The following is a 26248-nucleotide window of genomic DNA, read 5'->3' as shown; positions in this document are numbered from 1 at the left end:
CGTGTGCGTGCGTGCGTGTGTGTGTGTGTGTTCAGCCCGGCTTCCTCACCTGGTCTCCTTTCATCCAGCACACCGTGGGCGCCGGCTCGCCCGTCACCTCCACGTCCAGCCGCAGCTTGTTTCCCGCCACCACCATGATGGTGTTCTTGTCGTCCATGCAGCTGGTGTCCATGTGGATTTTGGGAGGCTCTTTTCACGGAGACCATGAGGCGAGAAAGAGATGATTTAGATTATCTTTAATCCTGATATTGTTAAAAAAAACACAACTCTGCATTACCAGCTAACATCGAATTTATGGATGACCTTTATTCAAATGTTATTTTTTTGGGGGGAAATCAATAAATTGACCTTTAGCTTTAGGTCAGGGGTGTCAAACATGAGGCCTGTGGGCTAAAGCCGTCTCCAATTCAGCCCTCCAATACACCAATCAAATTGGAAAAATTACAAAAATGATCTTTTTGATAAGCAGCAGTGGACACAGCACTCCACTGAGGCCTGAGCTGAGAAAACCTGTAAAGTTTAAATTTAAAGGATGTTACTGGACTGGTTTACCAGTCATGATGCAATCAGGCTGCCTGTGACCTCTGAACTGAAACGTGCTGTAGGTGTTTGGAATAACTCGTTCCAGTGTAATCTGTTCATCTCGGTCTTCCTTCTTCGGGCCGCAGTAACAGGTTACATTAATGAAAGGAGTAATTCCTGACGTTAGCCTGTAGCAGCAGCTCTGAGCTGTGATCATTTCCAGTCATTAAGGAGGGTGAGATCAATTCCACTGCAGGAGAGATGGAAATGAATCCAGGACAGACACAAAGCCAGCCGCCTCGATCGGCGGGTTTTAACCGGAATTCGAGCTGCGTCAGCAAACTGGAGAGGAAACCCTCTCCGACACCAGTAATGGTAAAAATTGGTCTTCTGCTGGTTCCGTTCCGGCTCAGTGGCTCCTCCCTGCACATCCCATTACTTCCAGACACATGTGCTCCAATTAGCGCCCGCTGACAGACGCGGATTCTACTGGTCGACTTTCACGCCAATTTCAAGCACATTAAGCCAATCAGCATTTAACGGAATGCGAAACACATGAAATATTTACATCACTGCAGCGAGCGGGACAGCTAAATGTGTTTTCGCTCCAGAAGTTTGTGTCCTCGCACACGCGGCGAGCCAGTTTCTGCGGTCGTTAAAGACTTGGCACTGCGAGCGCCGCCGGCCAGGGGACATCCATCTCCACTTTTCTGCATTACGGCCACTTTGGCGTGGCTCTGGCGCTGGCAGGGGCCACTCGCATATGAAAAAAGAGACGTGTGAATTAAGAATTATCTGCGCAGTTGGCACAGGAGCTCAGCGAGGCGGCGAAAAACGCTTTCTACTGGTCTTATATGGTTTTTAGAAAAGCTCCAGATTCACCTCCAGATTCCCTTAACGTAGCAGTTCCCAGTTTCATAACAAAAAGGATTTCATAAAAACAGACTTACCTTCTATGGGAATGACTTCAACTATGACCTCTGTGGAGAAAAAGGTAGGATTCAGTCTAAACTCTATTTTCAGACTCTGAACTTAAAGTTCTTTATTTTCGTTTGTCTCACCGACAAAGTTGAGTTTGGCGGACAGAGTGACCGGGTACTTGTCGGGGACGAAGGTGTACTCTCCGTCGTCTGAAGGCACCACGTCGTCAATCGTCAGCTTGTGAACCCTGGCGACGCGTTACCAGACGTTACCATGGAGACGACGCTCGCCACGAGCCATGAAGTCATTCTACCAATGACAGTTTCCCAGGAGCAGAGCCAAGCACCATGACCTCTGACCTCATGCTATGCATGGCCTTGATGGATTGAACTTTTACCTTTTTTTCTTTGCCCACAGATGATTAAGACCTAGAGTTTTTGGAAGACAAAATCCTCCTGAACTGCATTCGTTTTGTGGCAGAGTTCATTTCACTCATTCATTTCACAGCCACCAGTTGTGCGTGGAAATATTTTGAAATATTAAATGCTGAGTTTGCAAGAAAAAAAAAAAACTTTGCCGTCTTAGCTGAGGCTCAAACTAAACTGAGTTTCAATGAATGACTTACTGTCACATCTAAACCATGAACACACTGGAAGTTGAAGCTCAAATCTCCCAAAACTCTGGATTCAAACGTCTTTCCACGAGACTTTTCAGTGAAAGAATATCGGCAGTAATGAAGTCTGTCTGCCACAGAACGATGCCCAAAATTTCTCCAAGCATTTGGAGAACTCTGCTTTTCCCAGATCCAGCAGGTCCGGCTAAACGGGTTAAACAGCTGAGAGCCCCCCTGCGGTGAATCTCCCTGAGCCACACGCTCTGCTTGATGTCACAGCTGTTTAATGTCGGGAAGGTTTAGATGCGTGTAAGCGTCCATCCCGAGCGGCTTCCCTGCACCCTGATGGACGGAAATACCTTCCGATGTGCGAGATCTTGATGCGGTCGCTGGGCACCACTTCCACGCCGTCCTTGAACCATTTTCCCGTCACGTTCTCGTCGGACACTTCACACTTGAACACGGCTTGCTCTCCGGCCTCTGCAGACACGTCGCTCAGGTTCTGCAGGATCTCCAGCGGCTTATCTGAAGCACAATAAAAAAAAACAGCGTACTGACATTTGTGTCCACGCGGGATTTAGACCAGACACACTGAACTAAAGGTGATGTTTTCCTACGGCGACGGAATCGACACGTTCTCACAAAGTTCCACCCTGAGGACCGTTTCCAGAAAGTTTTCAGTGTCTGTTTCTTGATATCTTGTTGATAATGCTGTGATATTTATTTCCTGTTACCATGACAACAGGAGTCCAAAATAAGTATGTATGAAACCTGAATTTTATACTTAAACTAATATCTTTAATTTACACTGTATGAAAAAAAACAAAACAAAAAAAAACCTCTTTGGAGCTCCACATTATTTTCACTGTAAAAGTTTTGAGAATCACTGATGCAGAACAGGATGTGGAAGTTAAAAAACTTCTCCCTGCAGCTCTTCTAAAACTAATTAACACGAGAAACTTTGTGTGTGAAATCCAATGAGTACAATCAAACCCAGGCCGGTGTAGACGACGGTTTTCTTCTTCTTGTAGCGTTTTCCTGTCAAGCTGAGCAGACTTCCTTGTGTCTTGCTGGTGTTTCTCGCTGTCTGATTGGCCGGTCCCGGTCAGCCACTCTATCTTTCAGCTGAGGGGGAAGGACGGCCGCTTTCTCGCGCCGTAATCGATTTAGGAGAGCGGCCTGGATCGGCCGTCTACTCTGCAGCGAGCGAGGCCGCCTGCTATCTGAGGCCGGGGATCGGTTTCAGGAGGAAACGAGCAGAACGAATGGTGTGATGAGGTACAGATACAAGGGTTTAATGAAGCAGTATTAATCATGACATGAGTAATGACTAATTTGTTGCTTTTCATGCTTGTCAGAATGGAAAACATCAACATGGGGCTGAATTTTCTAAAAGTCGCTTCCCGGGTGTCAGGAATACACGGTAACGTCGCTCATTGCACATAACAGCGTTCTGCTTCTTTATGTTTACTTTACAGATTTTTTTTTTCTCATTTTTTTTTTCCATTTTGTAATTGCGCTGCTCCTTGTTTCCTGTGCTTTCCAGCTAATTTGAATTAAACCTGCGTGTGATGAAGTGAAGTAATGAGTCCACTGCATGGTGGAGCAGCGGCTCGCTTTAGAGCAAGACACACTTTCTGTAACGTCGATGCTCGTGCAGTGCACTGTTTGGGTTTTTTCCAACATGCGTTTGAGGCTAGATGCTGTTCCTGACTTGTTTTTTTTTTTTTTTTTGTAACATTTCATTTACTCAAAACTCCCGCTGCATTTGGGCATCCATTCACACCACAACGCTGCTCAAAGCCACTGAAAACATAACTTCTGGAAAACAGCTGCAAAGGTGGGACTTTTTGAAAATGCTGCGTCTCCATGGAAACGGAGGGAAGCTCAGCCCAACAGCACCAGCTGGTGGCCCGGCGTGCTCACTACGCTGTTTTCAGCGTTTCTGCCGTTGTCGTGCAAACAGACGACGGTTTCATAAGACTGACCTGAAAACGAAAATGCAAAAACTGTGTTTTGAGTAAATGGAGCCTGAAACAGTTCCAGCAGAAGATCGGGTACCTTCAACTTCCAGGTGAGCCTGCGACTCCCCGCCGTTGGTGATGGCGTAGTACGTTCCAATATCCTCTTTAGTGGCTTCGTTTATGATCAAAATGTGTCTCGTTCCATCCTTTTTGAACCGGTACCTTGAACCTGCCATCTCTTTATTCAGCTCAACTCCGTCTTTCATCCTGCAAGAAAACACACACACACACACACACACACACACACACACACACACACACACACACACACACACACACACACACACAGGCATGAATCAATGTCACTTCAACAGAGAGAAGAGAGGAAGAGCTGCTGATTGACGCGTTTGTTTTACATGGCTGCAGCCTTTAAAGATCACAAGGTTTCGGCTGCAAACAGAGCAGGAGGTGAGCCTTTCTTCAAGAACACTTACTGCATTGTAAAAATAGCTCCGAGCCAGAGACGGGAATCGATGCATTAGAATGCAGCGCCAAATTTTCACAGGAGGGGAAAAAAAAAAGAAAAAAGCATCCCTTCTGTCACACTCATATCATTTAGTCTGAATATGTAAAAACATGGAAGAGAATTCACCAACTATGGCTGAGAGAAAGTGCTTCTCCAACAAAGACATTCTCCCAGTTAACAGCCGATCCAGGTTTCCAAGGCTTATATAAGATCGACTTGTTGTTTACTGTAACAATACAAAAGACCAAACATTGTCTTAGCACATTTTGTCAAGCAAAAAGGAATTTTCGCCACAATGCAAAATACAAGCCACCGGCTGGCCAGGGTTATTTGCATATAAGCTCTTTGTTGCTTTCTCGGTTTTTCAGGTGTTATGTAAAGATCTGCAGAGCCAAAAACTGAACTGTAAAGTCCATCGCCGTATTGCTGAGCAGAGATAAGAAGACTGTCACATTCTGAAGAGACTCCGACAAACTCCTGGGTGACAGGGAATGGGGATAAACAGTTGGGGAACAAATTTACATCACATTTCAGTCACAACTTTTCTGTTCGGCGGCACTTCAGCCTAATACTGCTGGATCGCTGAATCTTTCTCATGCTGTAGCATCTTTTCTAGATGCCAGATTGTGTGGCGAAAATTCATATCCAACACTTCCAACACTGTCTCACAATGTGCCCCATCGTGTCGTGATTCCAGGTTCTGCAGGAGAGCTCAGCTGCACCTCCAGCACTTCTACTGCCTTAGAATCGCCATTCTGCTCCAGTTTTCCCTTTCAGGAGTCCGATTCTGCGGTTTAATGTTTTATTCGTAACGCCGCAAACTGTATTCAACATGTACAAACTAAATAAACTTTCTAATGACAAGAGCATCTTCACTTCATGCCAGAGTTTGGAAAACTGCTCCATAGCAACACCAAGTGCTGCAGTGAAGACTGAGACCAGAGCATCCCAAGACCAAGACTCTAATGGGCTGAGGCCGAGTCAAACCAAGACAACAGCGTTCCAAGACGAAGACTTTAAAGGCTCAAGACAGAGTCAAGAGTAAGTCCAGAGTATCGCAAGACCAAGACTTTAAGGGCCCAAGATAGAGTCGACCAAGACCACAGCGTTCCAAGACCAAGACTTTAAAGGCTCAAGACAGAGTCAAGACCAAGTCCAGAGTATTGCAAGACCAAGATTAATGGGCTGAGACCGAGTCAAAACCAAGACCACAGCGTTCCATGACCAAGACTTTAAGGGCCCAAGACAGAGTCAAGACTAAGTCCAGAGTATCCCAAGCTCAAGACAAGACCAAGACTTTCCCGGGCCAAGACTGAATCAAGACCAAGACCAGAGCATCCCATGACCAAGACTTTAAGGGGTCAAGACCAATTAAATAAGAAGTATACCAAGACCAAGATTTTAAGGAGCCAAGACTGTGTCAAGACTAAGACCAGAGCATACTGTGATGCCCAATCAGGAGCTGAGGGTCGACCCTGCAGCCAGTGGCCCGGCTGCACTTCATCAGCCTTTCTTCCAGTCCGGGGAGAGACTCTCTGGCAGAAGCTGCGGAAGTTCCAACGGTCCGATTCTGGTTTTCTGCTGTGGTCTGCGGTGCACGCTCCTAGAAATAAACCTTTTGCTCACCGTCACCCCATGTCTGTCTCCATGCTTCGCTGCAGCTCTGGAGCCAGGTTTATCAATACCAAGACCAAGACTTTAAAGGGCCAAGACCGAGTCAAGACCAAGACCAGAGCATACCAAGACCAAGACTTTAAGAGATCAAGACCAAGTTCTGCATGTCGAGTCCACATTTAATATTTCGGGCCTTTTCTCCCTCACAGGCCTTGATGTCTTCTTGTTAGCAGGACGTTTCCAGCAGTTGACGTAGCAACTAGTAAATAAAGGTTATGCAGTTCAATGATTAGGATATTCTACAGTCTGCTGGTTTAGATGTTTAGTTGCCGGATTGAAAATGCATTTTCTAGCTTGCTGATATTTGGAAGAAAAAAAAAGCTGCAACACTTGCTGAGCAATAATGGGGTTTTTTTTATCATTAAATTATGCACTTTTCTTTAGTGTGAGAAACTAAGAGCATTTATCTCCTCCTTACAGTGACTTTAGCCATCATCATCTGACAAACTGGCGGCTATTAGCGTTCCCAACCAGCCTCCAAATCTATTGTCTCAGCGGACCGCTCAGCCATTATACGGAGACATTTGTGAGCCGGAAAAGAACAATCGGCAAGTTCTGCCCTCGCACTAATGAATTTCAATTTTCTAATTAATAACTATTGGAGTGAGCCAAAGTACACATTAGCTCACCATTTGACGCTGGCTCCTTCCTCAGACACTTCCACTTCAAACTCCACCTTCTCACCCTCCACGGTGGTGATGTCGGTCAGCGGCTTGGTAATGGTGATTGGAGGCTCTGAACACAAACGGAAAGCTTGGAGTCACACTTCCTTTCAGAGCGCAGAGTGGTGCTGAGTCATGAAAGACCTGCACGGCTGCATTATGTAAACCTCCAGAGGAACACTGGCCAGGGACACGAGTGGGAAAAACACAGCTCTGCATGTAAAGTGACGTGGAGAGCAGCCCGGATGGTACTGAAATACTCGGTAAGACAAAAATTTCTATACAGTTTAAGATCATGCAAGCTGGCGGAGTTGGCTGAGTTCCCCATTTTAAACTTTAATGTCCATAAAACCCAGAATGGTTTCATCGGTGGCTATGATTTTTTGTTGTGTAATCTGCATTTAATCCAACCCAAAGGAAGACATTCTACTTTTTTGTGTGACAATTAGGAGCACAACAATAGACTTTCAAATGCACGTACACTTTGGATGGTAGAAGGTGTAATCATCAGCGAACAGACAGAGCATATATGCCTCTTCTGGAGGTGAACAATACAGCAATGTGCTCCGTATGGAAGCCGGCTGTGTAGGAGGAAGGGACCGCAGACCTCCTGCTAGTCTCAGCTATTTGTTATTTGTCCGCATCCAGGCCCCTCCGGACGTCTGAATCCCCTCAGCAGGTGAGCCCTCAAAACCCCCTCAAACCATTGAAACGGCTCCAAAGAAACACTTGCAGTTTAAATACAGGCGTTGTGATGACTCCAGGCGACATCGGGGTTTTGCACACAATAAAGCCGTGGCATGCATTTCCCCTCAGGAGCGCAGAGGAACACAGCTGGAGAGGTTTAACCCTGAAGTGGATTGTTTGGGGTTAAAAATACGCAAAACAGATGCAATGCAAGCCTGGGACGTCTCTTCAGTACGAACACTGCTTCGAGGGGCATCCACACCCAAACACTTAGCGCTTGATGCAGAATGCAATTCCTGCATGCAACAAACATGTTATTATCTGCAAACTCGAAGGCGCATTTGTGGAAACACAACAATCCCCCGGGAGTCACTTCAAAAACACAACAAAGCGAAGGCCCGAGCTTTTTGCCTGAGTACTTTATGTCTTTTGAAAGTACTGCGACTGCTGGATTTAACTAGCTGTCATGTGCTGAGCTCCCCACTGCCCTCGCTAACGTCAAGATGAATCAGCGACAAAAGGTACTGATGTAGGTGTTGGCAAACAGCGACACGAATGGGGTTTTTATGGACGCAAGCGCTCTTCCCGACACACACACACACACATAAACACACACACGGGTGGCAGTCGGCACACAGGGCAAAGAGATTATTATAGAAGCAGTAGACCCAATTACATCTATTAAAACAAACAGTGAGGAGACATGACAGACGTGACACTGTTAGTTTGCTTACACAGGCCCTTTTTAATAATATAATATAATATAATATAATATAATATAATATAATATAATATAATATAATATAATGCGTGGTAATTAAAAATGCTTTGCAAAAACTGATTATAACGAAGCCCTGTTTTATAATCCACTTAGGTTTTTTTTCAATTAAACTACTACTGTAACTCTATATGTAAAATGGAATATTGAATGCTAAAGTTCTCATTTGACACCCTGATAATAATAATAATAATAATAATAATAATAATAATAATATCAAATGTATTCTGTCAGATCAGCTGGATCTATAATAAATGTGTTTGCATATTAATCTATACAGCCTGACAACAATGATACATGACAATAAACAAAGCATGAAAACCCGGCCGGCCATTAAATATGAGTGAGCAGACAACAGAGCGCAGCGTGTCGCCGTGCGCCATGAAAGTATTGAAATAAACAAATGACGGAACACGAGGCACGCGAAGGGAACAGAGCTGTCAAGGCTCTCAACGCTCCGACGACAGCGTCTGCCAAACCGAGCAGAAAGACGGAGAGGGAGGGGGAAAAAAAGAGAGGCTCCCTCTCTGCCGTGTGAGAGGAGGATTCCTGCAAACACACTGACTCATGTACCTTTGACCCACAGCTCCGTGAAGCACTTCTCGTCCCCGATCATACACTCGTACGCCGCGTCATCCGACAGGTTGCACTTGTTGATGGTGAGCGTCCGCCTGTTGCCATAGTTCTCAAACACATACCTGGAAACGGGGAAGGGGGGATTAGTCAGGTATGAGAGAGATGACAGAGAAAGAGATTTAGAATCATCCAGAGCACAACGAGCCTGAAGACGACAAGACAACAGCGTGAGTCACAGACAAAAGACGCCGCACATCCTGAAAAGGCCTTCAGCGCTACGCAGGTGAGTGCAGGCGAACCCACACAGTGCGGACGTACCTTACAAATAGTGACTCACACAAGAAAAAAAAGTACCCACGTACAAACTTACATACAAGGATTAGTAAAAAAATCAGAATCTTTGGCCCAGTAACCAGGAAGTGTCCAAAATGAACTCCACTCTTCCAAATGGAACCGCTTGCAAACTGTTTCTTCTGGATGCGTTCCGGCTGCGGTCCGGACACCGCAGCCAATCCGTAGTCATTACAATCAATGCTGTGGTGCACACCGGCTCCGGTCCGGCTCCGGTCCGGCTCCGGTCCGGCCGCGGTCCGGCTCCGGTCCGGCCCCGGTCCGGCTCCGGTCCGGCCGCGGTCCGGCTCCGGTCCGGCTCCGGTCCGGCTCCGGTCCTGCTCCGGTCCGGCTCCGGTCCGGCTCCGGTCCGGCTCCGGTCCGGCTCCGGTCCGGCTCCGGTCTGGCCGTGGTCCGGCTCCGGTCCTGCTCCGGTCCGGCTCCGGTCCGGCTCCGGAGCCTCTGCGGAGCTCCGGTCTCTTTCCGCAAGGATCCTATTTTTCCGCATGCCGGAGCCCTACCACGTCAATTCAGACAGAAGCAAGTCGGGTGCCGGAAGGAAATGCGGTACTTGTTCTAAAATAAGTGATTTCAAAATAAAATCTGTATCGTGTTTTTGCCTTAATATTCAATTTTTTTACTTCTTCTGGTAGAATACAGAATAAATGTCATGTAGTCATTATACGCATTAGAAGAAAGAACACTTTTGTACTTCGCAAATGCAGGAAAGTCAAATGACACCGAAATGGCTCAAAACAGCTCTGTGACCGGAGCAGCTCCGTGTTGCCAGATTGGGATTGGGATTGCCAGATTCTTTTTTGAACACGTCGGACGGGTTGATGAAATGATGATGTGTTTATGACGTGTTCTTTATTATACAAATACGGTTTTATGCATTTTCAACCGAGATGGCGGTTTGGGCTGCTTTCTTTTGAGTTAAACGGGTTTCTTATTGTTTGCGGGGGACAGCGACATATCTGGCAACCTCCTCCAGCGGACTGCAGAGACACCGCAGGCGGTGTGAATCACAGTGCTGCGGTGATTCCGTTCCGTAGACGGACCGCAGCCGGACCGCATCCAGTGTGCATCTGGCATTAGATGAACAAACACTCGTAACGACGTACCCACATGGATACAAACGAACCCACACACAGAAAAAAAAACACTAACACGACCCCACACGCGTAAAAAAGTACTTTCCAGTATCTGTATTCTTCAGTTTTAACTGAAGCGAAGAAAACAAATGGATACTTCGACCACGGTGTCTGTACCGAAATAAAACCTGACGACTTCTGACGACTCCGCGTTACAGTCGGAGTCAATAAAGAGGAGAAATCCTGCGATGACAAGCTGCACGCCTTCACATCATCACACGACGCAGCATCTATTAATATCGCCCGCGCCGTATGCCTGACAGCTGGAGAAACGTTGTTACTGTGGGAAAAAAAACCCCACAGTTTTACTTTAGAATAGTATTCAATCAAACCCCGCATTAGTTTTAGATGTATAGACAACTTCTTTTTGGAATTTAAATCATATTGTGTGTGATTCTGTGCACTTCTGGGTTCCGGTTGTACTAGGAAATCATAATTCTGTTCAGAAATGGTGAGGAGACGTTAGGGTTTGAATTAGGGTTGGAATTATGAAGATAAAGTCACGTTTTGTTCATGGAGCTGGGACAGTTTCCGGTGTGGGAAGTTTCGCTTTTCACATTTTACTGCTGCTTTATTGTGAAGAAAACAAGTTCCTGATCACTGTATCCACTGAGAAGGAGGTGAAATAAACTCAGGAAGTTCAGTTTACATTCATATTATCATTATGCACATCTTCTGTACAGAAAAACACATCAAACAATAACTATAACACTTTGAAATGACAAAAACCTGGAGTGGAGACAGGGATTTTGCCAATTTGTCACTATGAATTTATGAAAGATGAAGATTCCTCATCAGTGCACAATTTGAGCATACTTGTAAGCTTTCCACACAAAAAAAAATCTAACCCTCCCTCACACACTTTTCAGTGGAAGATGGGACTTCCTGTCTCGGGAGGTTTCATTAACTTAGTCTTTATGTTGAGATCTGACGTTGAGAAAGCGGCCCCTGAACTCAAAGTTCAGCGTTTGACGCCTTCTGATTTAAATTAGTTCAACAAATGATTTCCTACAGGCAGGAAATGCCTCTTGAATGCTCTTAAACTCAAAACCGTCAACTGGGAATGTGGCCAAAACCTCCCCGCTGCAGATGACCTCCTGATCAATGTGAACAAACAACTTAATGATCAAGAAAATATAGAAAAATGATGTTTTCTTCAGTAAAAACAGAAACGTCCTCCTGCTGACCACCGGAGCGGGCTGAAATAAAGCAGCGGAGGCCCGGCTCGTCCCAGGAATATCATAATCCCAGTGGCTTTTCGTGTAAAACATTTGATTTGTCAGAGCTCAGTGGTCACGGCGCTCGGCCTGGAAAAACCTCCAGGGAGGCTCCGGCGGAGGTGAGGCTGAAAAGCTCCCCCCCCCCCCCCCCCCCCCCCCCCCCCCCCCCGCCTCTGCAGTCCCTGTCTTAATCAGAACAGGAAGAGGGCCGCCGCGCTTTCCACGAACAGCAGGAAGATTCTTGAAATAGCAGATGGTGGAGCCACCGAGAGAGAGAGAGAAGAAAAAAACTTGCAACAGCTGTAGCCTCTTCAATAAAAAGCCAAAAGCAGCCTTTGAAGGAGGCGGGGAAAGAGCCGAGAGGAGAGCGACACCGACCCGGGATGAAGCTCGGCAGACGACAGAAGCTCTGAACTAACATGGATCCTCTGTCGCACACTCTGCACCAGCTGTACATCAAACCGCAAATAACTTCTTCAGTGACGAGGCTTATATCTTATGTTTATGTGACAATATAGGAGCTGAGGTACAGGAGCAGGAGCGTCAAACACATTTTAGTTCAGGGGCCAAAAACAGCCTGGTTTCATCTTGAGAGGGTTGGACTGGTAAATAGCTCCATAATAACCTTTAAACCTAAACTTTTAAGATTTTGTGGTGTGGAGTATACAGGAGGAGTGTAAATTCATTTTCTACCACAATGCAGGGAGGGCTAAGGAAACAACACACACTCCACTCAGTGAATGTTGAATATCAGGAGCTCCAGGCCACACAGATATCCTGGGAAACATTTCTGCTGCGTCATCGGTGACATTTCCTCAGCTGGCTCGCCGCGACTTTGATTTGAAGACTTTATCATTTCAGATGTTTTCTGAATTGTGCAATACTGTTGCTCTTTTGACGTTGTGACAGATCATCTTTCATTTTCGGGCTTCGGAAGCTGCCAGCCGGTTGTTACAGGTTGTACTGAGATCTGAGGAGATGGCGAATCCCCAGTTTCAATCCTGGTTTGAGGGCAGCTCTATATCGAGTTCTGCATGGGTTTTCTGTGGATACTTCAGCTTTCCACGGGCCAGAAGCATGTGAGGCGTATCAGTGACTCTAAATTGCCCGTGGCTGTGACTTCCTGTCAGTTTGCTTTCGCTCTGTGAAGCGATTTGTCCAGAATGCGGCCGGCCTTCGCCCATCGTCACCTGAATTGGATAAAGAGGCGCAAAAGATGGACGGATGGAGTGACGTCTGTAAGTGATGAGAGGGATTTCACCTCTCTGTGTTCGGATTACCGTACACTCTCTTAAACATGCACATTAAAAGCAAAGCAGCGATCCTAAATTATCATAAATCTCTGGAAAACGCTGCATTTAACTGTGACTCTTAACCCCTGAAGTGAGTCGGCTTTATTTTACGTCTGTGGTCACTTCATCTTAACTAACCTTCCCCGTTTCTAAACTAGCCTCAGGAGCGCAACCTCATTAAATGACAGCAATTATCACACCGAGCATGGTCCATAAGCATTATGGTCCATTACACAAGCTCCTCTCCCCTCCTGCACGCACACACACACACACACACACACTGGGGAAAGACTCACTTAGCCGACGGCTTGATTTCCTGTCCGTTCTTGAACCAGCGGAGCTGAGCATTGGGGTCGGTGATCTCCACGCTCATGTGGACCTTCTTGCCTTTGTCCACGGAGTAGGCCGGGTCCAGCTTCTTCGCGAAGGCTGAGGAGAGAGCATCCCGTCAGGACGGCTCAGCCACGCATTCCGCCTGTCGTCGCCGTCACGCTGGGGCGCGCCCGGTATTTACGACACGGCGGGTATCGTTTCGCCGCCCTCCCGTCGCTCACCGTCGCTCTTCTTGGGCACAAACTTCATCTTCTTCAGCCTCTTCAGCATGCCCCTCAGGTCGGTGATGCCGTACTGGAAGGCGATCTTCTCGTAGTCGCACGGCTTGGCGTTCTTCAGAATCTCCCAGACATCCACTTCCTCCTTCGGAGCCTCTTCCTTCTTCTCCCTGATGGAGTGAGGACGTTGAATCAGTGAGGTGACGGTTGGGGGGCGCCTCCCTCGCTCTCCGAGGGAACTCACCTCTTCTTGAGCAGCACGCTGAAGTCCAGATCGCCGGCGTCTTCATCGCCCTCCCCACTGCAGGAAAACGTGTTTTTACTCACAGCGAGCCACGAGGAAACAGCACAACATCATTACAGCATCCCACATCGCACCTGGCTAGAAATAAACTGACAACAACAGCTGGAGTTCAAAAGAAAAACCCACAGCGGACTTTCAACACATGAGCTTACCATTTCTTCATCCTGCGTTCAGACAGACACGAAAACAGGACGCGTGAGAGAAACACAGCAGAGACGACAAGCAGACATGACGCCCTGAATTCCAGCAACAGACAGAGATCAGAATCCACGAGCAACATGTAGGAAGCAGCAGGCACGGCGAGGAGGAAGTACGAGGAGCGTAAACATCACAGGAGCTCAAACGCTGTGCGAATGATCTGAAGTGAGGCAGGAGGGAAACACAGGAGACGGGGAAAACACACACATCGTCATAAAAATAACATTTCATTACATGAGAATACTCATCCGAAGGAGCCATTAGGAAGCCAATTCAGGCTGCTGTGGGTTCAATAAAAACTCTGGAGGAGTCTGAGAGGCTCGGAGACCCTTAAACACCATGAGTCATACAAAAACACAAAGACGGGGCGAGTTCAGGAAAACTGCTATGCTGACGTTACGTGACTGATCTGCATGACGAGAACCACGGTTCTGGGTTTTAACCTGCAGCCCCGGAGCTCCGGGGGTCCTGGATTAAACCTTCAAATGTCAAAGAAAAGAAGTGTAGTGATGTTGAGTCAAGAGCAGAGCAGCAACATGATTTGATTTTAAAGGCTGCAGGATGTTGGTGAATCCGTTTACATGACAACGGCGCTCGGAGGCGTTGATAATGCAACTTTTAGAAAACGCTAGATCTCCTTGTAAACGGAGGAAAACTTGTACTGTATGCTGCAAATTTCACTTTTTAACTTTGATTTGAAAATCTTGTTGCACTCCATTCTCTATTTTCTTACTCGTATTCTATTTGAGGTGATGTTTATTCTATAACTTACATTCCTGGTGACTTCAACTTGTGATCTGTGTGAACATACAGTTTAATATATTTTATCTGGTTTTTATAGTAATTTCCTCTGATGTTTAAAGAGAAGCGAATCCTCGCACCGGTCCGCAGCACAGCGATCACTGCAGATCTAACGTTATGCGTCATAATATGTTAAGGAGGGGAAATTATGGGCCCGTTTCCTCGCAGAAAACCTTTTCATTGCGCCTCACAGGAGCGTTTTCATGTCTAAAGCGGCGTGGAACACGCTGAATCATCCGTCACCCTCTCCTGCTCAACAAGGTGACAAGCGCTGTGTGTGGCACGCGCCAATAAATGTCTGCAGGATGGAGTGCTTGTTGTTCTGCGCCGTGAATGGTTTTGGCAGCGCGGAGTGTGTTTTCGCCGGCGTGGCTGAGGCTCATTGAGCTCCTCGGAGAGCGCGCTCAACGCCAATAAATCCAGCCGCCGCTCTCCGTGATCACGCTCGTCCCGTGGATGAACGGTTCGTCCAAGGATAGCATCCATCCCGGCGATCCCCGCCGTCCCGCTGGGACGAAACTCTCCCGGGACAACGATGACGATGATGATGATGATGATGATGGTGAGGATGATGCCCTCGTTTCCAGGGCGCACGTGGCGGCCGGACGTCTGGCCTGAGCCGTGGCTCACAGCTGATGCGGAAGGCTTTCTGAAGCGGTTCGGGTTTCTCATGTAGATCAGTATCGACTGCTGATCGCGTTTGAGGAGCTTTGAGCTCGGTTTCAGCTGATATTTCTGTCAGTTCACGGGGTGCAGATGGTTTTTCTGAACGTGGTTTTATGAGAAGCGAACGGAGAGATCCAGACTCTCTGTGGCATTAGTTCCATACGTTTTCTACAGTTTTCATTTAAAGCTCTAAAAGCTGCCAGACTAGTCACTAAAGACAAGATGAAGACGCCTGAGGCGTCTCATGAAGAGAGATTTCAGACATACAACACACACCAAGACCTTGAAGAAAGGGAAGGAAACCCCCGGAGTGGATGAGTAAACCAGATTCAGTCTGCTGAACCAAGTGGCCCCAAAACTTCTTCTTTCATTGAAGCAGCCAAAGCTTTCTTCAGACACCTGAACGATCTCTGGGAGGTTGAGACATTACAGTGACGCTAAGCTTTGGTCCCAAGACAGATCTTTAAAACAGTCTGCTGAAGACTTCACAGCATGAGCCGTTCTGGTTTTCTTTGGCTGCAAATCTGCCGTATTCTCTGTTTTCACGCCGTTCCGTTGTTGTCATTGTCCAGAAAAATGATTTACTGAGGACGTAGAAGCAGCAGCAGCATTTCACAAAAGTCCGCATTTTCCGCATTTGGCTTCATAAAGTTTCACCTTGGGAGCGGTTTGGAAAACGTTTTCAGCACCGTCGTTGTGTAAACGGACTCCAAAACACAACAAAAGCTCTTTTCACTTCAGTCTCATCAATTCCAAAGAAGATTAATGTGAGTCAAACTGTTCTGTTCTGAGTTACTGTAGCAGCTTTCTGTTGTCATACAGTGACATCTAGTGGCCCCACGTGGTTTTTACTAATATATTATGATACATGAGGAGCTTTTCAAACACAAGCTTGACCAACCAAACAATTAAAAAAGGCACTGATAGTGATTATAGTCCAGAGAATAGAGTCATTTTGAGCCCTCTGCTCTTCCTGGAGCGGCTCCAGATGAGACGTTGAGACCAACGTCCTAAAAGACACAGTGAGCCTCGTCAGCTTCGGTCCAGCCTGCTGAGATTAACACACAGATCAGCATCCGGCGGGAAATCGGCTCCTCACTTTCCTCCTGGAGGTTAAATCTAAACGACCTCCGTGTAACAGGATCTTCAACACGCACATATATTATCTCCCCGGGAACATATTTGAGTCTCAACCAACTTTTCAATTTGCATTTATCACACTAACCTCTCTCCTTCACCTTCTCTCTCTCTCTCCCTCTCATATCAGCATTCTGCAAATAAGCGCCCTGACACCCCGTCTCAGCCACAATACGCCGCCGCCGCCGCCGCCGCTCGGTGCCGTTTCTCATCTTACCTGCTCCGTTCTGCCGCGGCACTAATGAGGGGAGGAAATTATATCTTCAAACAGAGATTAGAAATTTTGGAGAAGTGGAGGTGTCGGCGCTCAAGGTGTTAGCCGATTTAACGATCACACAGCACACACACGTGTGTACAGTACACGGCTAAAGTAACACGGGTCGGGATCGTCAGGCAGTCCGGAGACACTATGAGCTGATTTCACACCGACAGAAATAGAAAGAATGACACAGTCAGGGAAGATCGTTGAATACGTATCAGTAGGAATACCAAGTAGGAAGTTACTGTAATCCTACTTTTGATATTAAGAACCAACAGAGCTGCTTCACTGGGGCAAAATGATGAAAAGTAAGGAAAAGCTTCCATCATTTTTGACTCAATTTTTCCAGTAAGTAGTAAAGTTAGTCCACCACTGGTTAAAAAAGTACTTTTTTTTCCCAGTAACTTCCACAACATTGGGGAAAAAAAGAGCGAGTTGAGAGAATACGACTGCATGACTCATGGGAATGTGAACCACGTGAGCGTTCAGGTGAAGCAGAAGACCTCAAAGCCACGGCGGCAGCAGACAGACAGAGACTCGGCGACGGCTGGAGACTGACAGGCGGCCGGAAGCGACACACGGGAGACGGAGTGACGGCTGACATGCGGGGCGGAGCCGCCGCCGACACTCACGATCGCTTGAACGCCTCCATGATGTTTTCCTGCTGGCCATCTTGTGGAGCTGAAACCGGACGGAAACAGGGGTGAGGAGGGCTGGCCGGGTTAATTCATCACGCAGAAAGGGAATAATGGACCGACGACCCCGCCAGGCCGCTAAATGATGGGACCTAATGTGTGTCGCACTCTCTGAGTTATTGGCTGACAAAGCCAGTTACGTGGCGACGGCGGACGCGCCGGATGGGAAATGACAATAATGTGATTAAGCGGCCGTCTCGGAGAGAGAGCCTACCCTGCACGGTGATTTCGAACGCGCAGGTGTCGCAGATGTCTTTGGAGGTGACCTCGCAGCGGTAGCCACCTGCGTCTCCGTCCTTCACTTTGATGATGCGCATCTCGTACGTGTAGACCTGACGGAGAGGGAACGCAGATCACGAACACACACACTAATAAACACACACCCAACAGATTAGATTGAATCTGCAAAAAATACCAATCAGCCTCCATCACGCAGTGAAACTGTTCAACAATCTGGTTTTCAATGGGCTCCATATGTGACGAGATGGTCACTCTGGGTCTAAATATAACCTGATTGTTTCATTACTTCGTTCAAATTATGATAGGATACCAGATTTCCACTGTTCCCTTCAGAGAGGCTAAAACACCCCGGGAGGATCAAAGCCAGCGTTCATGGACTCACATTCCTGCTCTCCTCATGGCATTATTCCAGCACGAGCGATTTGGTTTCCGTAAAAAGCTTCGGAGTTGATCACATTTCTCCTCTGCTTTCTGCTCAGAATGCAGCGGTTCGGGGTCCTGCAGATCACAGGTATGGCCTGAGGCTTTGCCGGCTCGGGGGGAGTGGAAATCTTATCTCCAGGGGTCGAAGGGTTTTCTCAAAACAAAAGCTTGGCTGTTACTTCGAAGACCGACGCTTTGGTGAGCTCGATAGCCAACGTTTGTCTTCACTGTATTTTTGACAACAGAGGAGTAGACCTGATGAGTTCTTTAAACTTTTTTTTTTTTTTAGCTCTGATTGAGTGTCAGTGTTTTGTTTTCCTATGGAAGTGTACTTTATACATTTTTAAGTCAATAAATTCAAAGTAAACTGTATTTTTCACTCAAAGGTTTCATTAAATCGTCTTTATGTTGAGACTGTGGTCATTTTCTGTAGTAATTCCTTATTTTGGTGAAAATATATACATTTCCATCACGTATACTCTGCGCCACAACTAAGAAAAGCTTTAAAGTTTATTTTTAGAGGTTATTACAGCGCTAGTTAACCAGTCCAGTGCGCTCAGGATGAAATTGGAGTGCATGGCTCCTGAACTAAAACATGTTTGACACCCCTGATATAGAGCAATGACTCCAATAAAAAAAAAAGGAGGTGAACCATTGGTATGCAGGCGGTATGTCGCTGCACACACATAAATTCTTAACTTTTTAAAGGGTGCCAATAGCTTTAACGTCTCTCTTCCTACACACAGTCACACTGACTGACTGAAGACAGGACAGGATTAGCGTTCATTCAGTTCTGGTGTGAGGCAGTGGTTTTCAACCTGTGGTCCAGGACCCCACCAAAGATCCAACTTAGGGCTCTTCAGAGAAAAAAAAACATCATTAAAAACTTTCTAAAATCTATAATTTTCTTTGGCTTCTGGGTGGGAGAACGAGCGTCGACCGGCACTTTAATGGAAAATGGGAGCGCGGGTCCACAGCCTGCTCTAAAGGTAATCTGCTGGGAATACAGAGGGAAAAGGTTGTAAAGCAACGCTCTAATGCAACCTATTAAACTATCTGCTTTAAAATATTTATTTCCCTAATGCTGCACTCGTGTAGTTACAGCTCTCCGTGGAGAGGATTGATGTAAGTTGGCATTAAACCAGTGTTCTCTGTGACTGAGCTATTACCCCGAGCTACTCCTCTGCATGCCTCCTTATTGAAACACACATGATTCAAATGAACGGATTAAGCCCCCGAGATGCCGGATAATGGCTGAATAATGCGAGGGCATCCGAGGCATGGCATGCAGTAGCGCTCCTGAACGCCGTGCTCGACGGGACTACGGGAGGGCTTCGTGGGAATTAAAATTATGATCTGGTGATGGTACGACGAGTTGCGATTCCTGATCCGGAGCCTGGGCTGCCCCTGCTGCCGTGCATGTTGCAGATGTCTGATCTGAATGAACGGGGTCTTATGAGGATGTGTCTGAGCACGCAGACATTTAGATCATGCGATGCAGTGAAGCCCACAGATCACGAAATGTATCAGATTTAATCTGTGGGTCTTTGAAAAACTGTTGAACAATTTTAATGTGATACGATTTGTTCTTCCTTCAGCTTTACTGATTGGTGAACCTAATTTCTACTGACATCATCCTGTATTTTTAGTGGTTTCGAGATGGTGGTGCCTCTGGATAAGTCTTGACCTCGAGTTTGGAGGATCTGGGCTCAAATCCTGGCCGAAGAAGGAAAACAAACTAACCAAGTCTACAGTTTGAGTTGCTGTGGAGACTTCTGTGAAATAAGCTAATTATCTTAAAACGGCCAAATGTAAAACTTTGAATTTGTACCTCTCCAGTGACCTTAGTGGAACCAAAGGATGTGGAGGAGGGTGGGAGTCCGCCCGTACCTTGGTGTTCCTGTCGTACGTCTCTTTGAACTGCAGGTGCTTTCCGGCTTTGCTCGCCAGGTCCAACCACTTCCCCTTCAGCCACTTCATGACCGGCTTCCTCGGGAGGTTTGAGGCGTCCACTTTCGCCACAAAAGTGATGTCCTTGCCTGCCAAAGACGAGGCGCAGTGATTAATTAAAGCAGCTGAACTGTCCCTAATCCAGCTAAGATCTGGCGTTAAGCACCGTCTTCTTAACTTTGGACGTAACTCAAGGATTTTATGGCCGATCGTTTCTACCAGACCTTTTATTGCCGTGGCGCTTTCAGGCTTCTGTATGATGATGCCGGCGCCCTCGGTCGGCTCGGGAACATCGCCGCCCGCCTGCTCTGTGATGGGCAGTCGATGGAGAGATCACGGTGGACAAATTAAAACAGGCAGGCGTGACGAAGACACGACACACAGATCTCAGACGAGATCAAGCAAACCACCCGTCGCTCTACCTTTCCAGGCTCAGCTCTTCAGTAATCTGAGGGGTCTTAAACTAAACTCCACTCTGAGCTCAGAGATCTTTTATTCGAGTGCTGGAGGAGCCTCTCTGTGAGGCAAACCCATTCAGGGCGTTCTGTCTCTGCTGTTATGCTGCATAAACCATTTGGGACCCTCTAACAAATGACAGGCGACCGAGGAGAGCCCCCCCTTGAACAGACTGGCCCACGGGGGAATAAAGAGACTCCTCAGATCGCCTCTGAAGACATCATATTAGGGCTGACTCTCTGCAATCATCTGCCACCCCCCGACTGAACAGAAGCCCGAGCCGTGCGGTCTTATCTCGGAAGTAAAAAATGAGCTCCGTCTTTTATCTCCTCACTTGTTTCTTCTGCAAGTAAATTGACGTAACCTCTGCGAGGCGTTTGCTTGTCAGTTGATACGCTTTACAGAGACGGTATATTCATTTCTCTTACCGTCGCCATAGAACTCTGCACCGGAGAAGGAGGGGGGAAAGGAATAGAAAGAAAGAGAGAGCGAGGAACACGTCAGTCCGTACAGTAGCTCCATTAAACACAAGCGTTAATTGGCCCAACGATAACCCTGACTTCAGGTGAGGAGCGCTCACACGCTGAATTGACGAGCTCTCACACTCCAAAAACCACACCTTCGATTCACTGGCTCTAATTAAAAATTTGAAAAACAGCTGTTAATGAGGCACATCTTCAACACTTCATTTAAGAATTAACTCTAATCGTGCTGAAAGTTTGGAGGTTGAACTCTATAAGTCTTTATAAGTCTTACAAGGTGTTGAAAATGTAACGTGGGTCATGAGGGGGGGAAACCACAAAGCTTTAGGCCCCATTTACTCAACATTTCAAACGAAAGCTACTTTCTATCCCAGAAAAGCTTTTGTGTTTCCATAGCAACATTTTGAAAACGATGTCCCTTTACACGAAAACAGCAAACGCTGAAAACAACGTAGTCAGCATGCCGGAACACCAGCTGGAGCTGTCGGTTGTCTTGTAATGAAAGCAGAGTTTCTGTCGACATCGTTCTCAAAAGGTTGCTGTGCAGACGCGAAACATTTCTGAGACGAAAATTCAACATTGTCGTGTAAATGGTGCCTAAAACTTGAAAATCTGAAGCTGCTAACTAGAGTGGGAAAGTTGGGGAAATGCAGTGTGGTTGAAGCAACACCGATGCAAAACGTTGGTCTAGTCCAGGGGTGGAAAACTCACGTTCGTTAAGAGACCACATCCGCTGAAACAGAGCCTCTGCCGGGCCGCTTTAGGTCCACAGGCTGTATGTTTGACACCCCTGGTCTAGTCCCTAACACCCTCCAAAGCGACATACTGTCCATTTTACACTGGACCACCAACCACGGAGCGTGAGTAAAGCCCTGAGTCAACATCCATTGGACCAGATCAGCTGCTGAGAGAATGGATCCAGGGTCACAGGTCAAGTAAGGCCATGCGCCTCCATAAATTCAGAGAGTCACGCTGTCGGCGCCTCTTCCTCCCTCCTCCTCCTCCTTCCTCTCTCTCTCTCTCTCGCTCTCACTCTCTCTGCTTTTATGGGCTGGGTTAATTTGATCTTTTAATCAAAAGTACCCCTGAGGACGGATCCAAGTTCAGATGTTCAGGATGATTTAAAAGGTTTCGGTGAGAATGTTAAGTGGGCAAAACTCAACCTGGAATGGAACCCAGGGGATACTTTTGAGTGTTTACTCTCTCACACGGTTACTTTGGATACTTGCTGTGTTTGGGATCCGGTTTCTAAGTGAAATTAACTCGACATGCTGTCCTTGGGTTTGACACTGGGGGATTTAAATTTTGAACAAAAGCCCATTGGGACTTTTATGCCATTCCCCACATTCATAGACCCTATTCATAAACTGATGGATTTCTAACACATTGCAGATTTTAAAATGACTCCATAACGCCAGTTTCCTCATCCCTCTGGGACACTCTGCTCAGTACGGCAATTTATCTGACGTTAATTTCAGAACAATGCTGCAAGATTTCGTGTTTAAGTTGAAGTGGCCAAAGCAATTACAAGATGAGAAAGGACTGTTATTACACTGCATCGAAAACGAGCAGGTTTTAACCTCAAGTTTCAGTTACACAATCTTTTTCTGAATAAGGTCATGATCTTAATCAAACTGCTGTCACCAGTATGGTTTAATTCATTGTAAGAATCGTGCTTTTAGATCACAAAATGTATGTACTGTTCATTTGATACCTGAATGTGGACTAAATATTTAGATGCTCCCTTTCAGGTTTTTCTAAGTCGAGTTTTCCTGTTTTCTATGTGATTGTTTGGGTTTTTCTCAAAAGGACATATCCCCCCAAACTGATACCAACATTCAGCTTGAGGAAAGATTAAGTTTACATATGGACATTGTTCTCGAAACTGCTCCACTCCATCTTTCAGTCTTCATGGAGGTAACAACAGACGGTAGGTCGGTAGGTCAGATGGTGATCGGCCAGTCAGTGTGCTGGTTGTTTGGTTGGTTGGTTGGTTGGCTGACTGGTAGGTTGGTCAGTTAACCGGGTTGTTGGCTGGTTGGCTGGCGAGTTGGTCGGTCGGTCAGTCAGACAACAGTTGGCTGGCAGGTTCCTTGCTTTGTTGACAGGCCGGTCAGTTGGTCGGATGGGTTGCTGGTTGCCTGGTTGGCTGGTCGGTTGACCAGTGAGCCGGTCGGTCAGTTAGATGACAGTTGTTTAGCTGGCTGGTTGTTTAGTTGACTAGTTCCTTCGTAGCTCAGTTGGTCAGATGGTTAGTTGGCTGGTCGGTCGGTTGGCCGGCCAGCTGGTTGTCCAGTTGACCAGTGAGCCAGTCGGTCAGTTGGGTTGTTGGTTGGTTGGCTGGGGGACTGTTCGGCCTGTCGGATAGCAGTTGGATGGTTGGTTGGTTGGCCAGTCAGTCAGTCAGATGGTTGGTTAATTGGTTGGTTGGTTGGTTGGCTGGCTAGTTGACTGACTTGTTGATCAATCTTTGATTGGACTGACTTTTGTTTGTGTACATGTTGAACTCGTTTAAATTCCTACATTCCCATTTGTAGACGTAGACGTCTGGGCTGAACTAAAGTTAAACATATTGTCTTATTTAGTAGTGCACTCTGATTCTCACTACTTGGAAGTCTAAGCTCATTCAAAAGATTATTTTCCATAAATTGCACACCTCACCATGACAAAATGAATTATTCCAACACTAATTACTGACAAAATAAGTTTAGAGTCATTATAAGTGCCACATTATGCGGTTTGTTTGAGAAACTAATCGGGATATAACTAAGCAAACATTCACAAAATGTTTTACTACAGAAAGAAAAACGCTGTACACTCTGCGGTGTGATAATATTGTGTGCATAGTGCTGTAATTTCTGAGTCATTACTTGTTCAGCGTCTCATCAGTTTATCATCTGAAGCGCCGCCAAACTATAAAATCCACATCTCAAATTCCTTAAATCTCATGTATCACTTCAATCCATTACAGAATCATTACGACAGATGTGAATAATAATGATTACAGTGTCATATCTTCAGCAGGAGTCTCAAGCAATACATGTCACACACACACACGCACACACAAATATATAAATATATCCAGGAGAAATACAAGCAGGATATATCACTTTTAATGCACCGGCGCCCGTCACCTCATTTCACTTTCCAAAAGCTCAAACTCGGGCGCTTTGGAGGAAGCAATCTCACAACGGCACTCTGAATCACTTTGAAAGACTTTCTGTTGCAAGACACTGTCACAAATTTCACTGTTATCTCTCATATTTGTATTTTATTTACTTACTCTGCCGTCAACTCGTTTCATCTGGCAGCTGATCAGATGACTTCAGCTGCTTTTAAGTTTTTCATTTGCATTATTTTCATCCCTTTTTGGTTTCCTGTTTTCTATTTTCTGTCTGGGCCCTTTGCCACTTTTATTCAACATATAAAGTTGATTATACTGAGTGATTATTATTATTGTAACACTCAACAGCTAGAGGTATTTTTTGGGATGAAAATCTGCCATGTTAAGCCAGTGTCGGCCATCAGCATTCCCAGGATTCAGGGAGAAAACTTTTCGGATTGACAGCCGAGAACAACACAAGAAAAAACAGGCACAAAAACAAGAAAAACGAGCAAGATGTGTGGTATTTTGTTGTGTCTTTCCTTACCATCCCCAGGCTCAGAGTCGGCTGAATGAGAAGAAACAGTTGGTACATGGGAATTAGTCATGTGGAGACAAAAAAGGGTTAAACATTTACCACAGTGCAACACAGGGGAGATGTGACTGTGAGCGTGATGGTGAATGAAAATGCTTCAACAAAGATTGGATTAAAGACAATGCATAAGCCTATTCAGGGAGACAACCGTAATATCTTCTGACAGGCGCGAGCTGCACGCGCACACACTGACAATGATACGGCTTACCTACAGCAGGCTGGGCGTCTGTTAATGAAGAATAAGTGCAGGTTAAGCAAAAGAAAAAAATGTTTAAAAAAAAAAAAAAAAAGCAGGTCTAAATGAGCGATAATGCAGATATAATGTACAGTAAGCAGTCCGTACTGATGCAAACTGAACACAAACACACAAATAAGACAAACTAATGCTTTGCTTCATTCGCTGCGATAATGATTTTCCAGATAAATCAATGTGTAATTTAACAGATGAGTAAAGGCGCACACGCACAAACCGTAATGCAGGCTGCAGTTCCACACATGGAAGTGACATATGAACACTGTGTTGGTTAGCCGTCGAAATATAGTGGACTGTTTAGTTTCACGGGTCGATCTAATGCTTCAAACTGTGAAAATGGAAAAGAACTTATGGATACTGACAAAGAAAATGTAGAGACAAAGGTTTCACACAGATACATGAGTTCAGTGTTTCCATGTGTTTGGATGAATGAAAAGATGAAACAGCTCAAGCACTTTGGAGACAGACTCTCATATGTACTGCTCTGAATATAAAAATAACAGTTTAAAAGACTCGTATTTGGAAAAATATCTTGTTTTAATGAGGATATGAATTATATTTTGCCAAATAATGACAGTAAAACTACACAGAACCAACCAGCTGTTGTTGATATATTCAGATAGTGGTAAAATGACACAGATGTATGCAGATGACTGACTATTCTCATGAAGCTTTATTAAACGTCTGAGTGATTTTTTCCAAAAACAATATTTTAATACATACTATGTCTGATATTTTCAATAAAGACAATGAAAAGAACTATCTGAATAAATGTCCTTTTTGATAACTTTATAACGAAAGATCCTTTTTGTATTAAAATCAAACAAACAACTGCAATGTTGTGTTTTGGTCTGCACTTTCCTCTGATCACTCCCATGATGCATCACTCCAGCAGAAGACTTGAATAATGGATTAACCACTTGATGTTAACACTGAAACTTTCCTGAACCCAGTTTCAAAGAGTCGTCCATACGGTTTATAGTCTCCCGTGTCTTTTTCTTGCTCAGACCTTCTTCCTCACTGGTTTCACTAAAGCTATTGTCACCGGTGTCTCCGGTGTCGCCTGCTCCTCCCGCGGCACACTGACCCCGCTGCCATCTGAAGCATCTGAAGTGCAGTAATGTATTAAAGACTTTAATCCTGATATTTGACCTGCTCAGTCAGGTGTCCGTGGATCACATCCAGCATGTTGTGACGCAAAACTCAGTCTGACACC

At 45.9% G+C, this 26248-nt stretch overlaps 1 protein-coding gene across 4 annotated transcripts in view; it reads right to left on the bottom strand.

Annotated features, from left to right (window-relative positions):
• mybpc2a (myosin binding protein Ca) overlaps positions 1 to 26248 on the bottom strand; it is a 59797-nt gene that overhangs the window by 12380 nt on the left and 21169 nt on the right. For 2 of the 4 annotated variants that reach the window (XM_030088929.1, XM_030088927.1), the window contains exons 4-18: positions 24732 to 24752; positions 20368 to 20451; positions 20084 to 20232; positions 17745 to 17862; positions 17468 to 17516; positions 13715 to 13771; positions 13474 to 13640; positions 13216 to 13348; positions 8921 to 9045; positions 6850 to 6955; positions 4118 to 4287; positions 2416 to 2581; positions 1584 to 1690; positions 1473 to 1502; positions 50 to 189 (exon numbers count right to left, since the gene is read on the bottom strand). In XM_030088929.1, coding sequence (XP_029944789.1) covers positions 50 to 189; positions 1473 to 1502; positions 1584 to 1690; positions 2416 to 2581; positions 4118 to 4287; positions 6850 to 6955; positions 8921 to 9045; positions 13216 to 13348; positions 13474 to 13640; positions 13715 to 13771; positions 17468 to 17516; positions 17745 to 17862; positions 20084 to 20232; positions 20368 to 20451; positions 24732 to 24752 — 1622 coding nt within the window. The remainder of the gene's footprint in view (positions 1 to 49; positions 190 to 1472; positions 1503 to 1583; positions 1691 to 2415; positions 2582 to 4117; positions 4288 to 6849; positions 6956 to 8920; positions 9046 to 13215; positions 13349 to 13473; positions 13641 to 13714; positions 13772 to 17467; positions 17517 to 17744; positions 17863 to 20083; positions 20233 to 20367; positions 20452 to 24731; positions 24753 to 26248) is intronic. The other 2 variants (XM_030088931.1, XM_030088930.1) reach the window with 1 other exon arrangement.

Source organism: Salarias fasciatus, chromosome 4 (genome assembly GCF_902148845.1).
Source record: "Salarias fasciatus chromosome 4, fSalaFa1.1, whole genome shotgun sequence".
NCBI classification, from domain to species: domain Eukaryota; kingdom Metazoa; phylum Chordata; class Actinopteri; order Blenniiformes; family Blenniidae; genus Salarias; species Salarias fasciatus.
The sequence above is the reverse complement of the archived record's forward strand: the minus strand, read 5'-3'. Positions and strand labels throughout refer to the sequence as shown.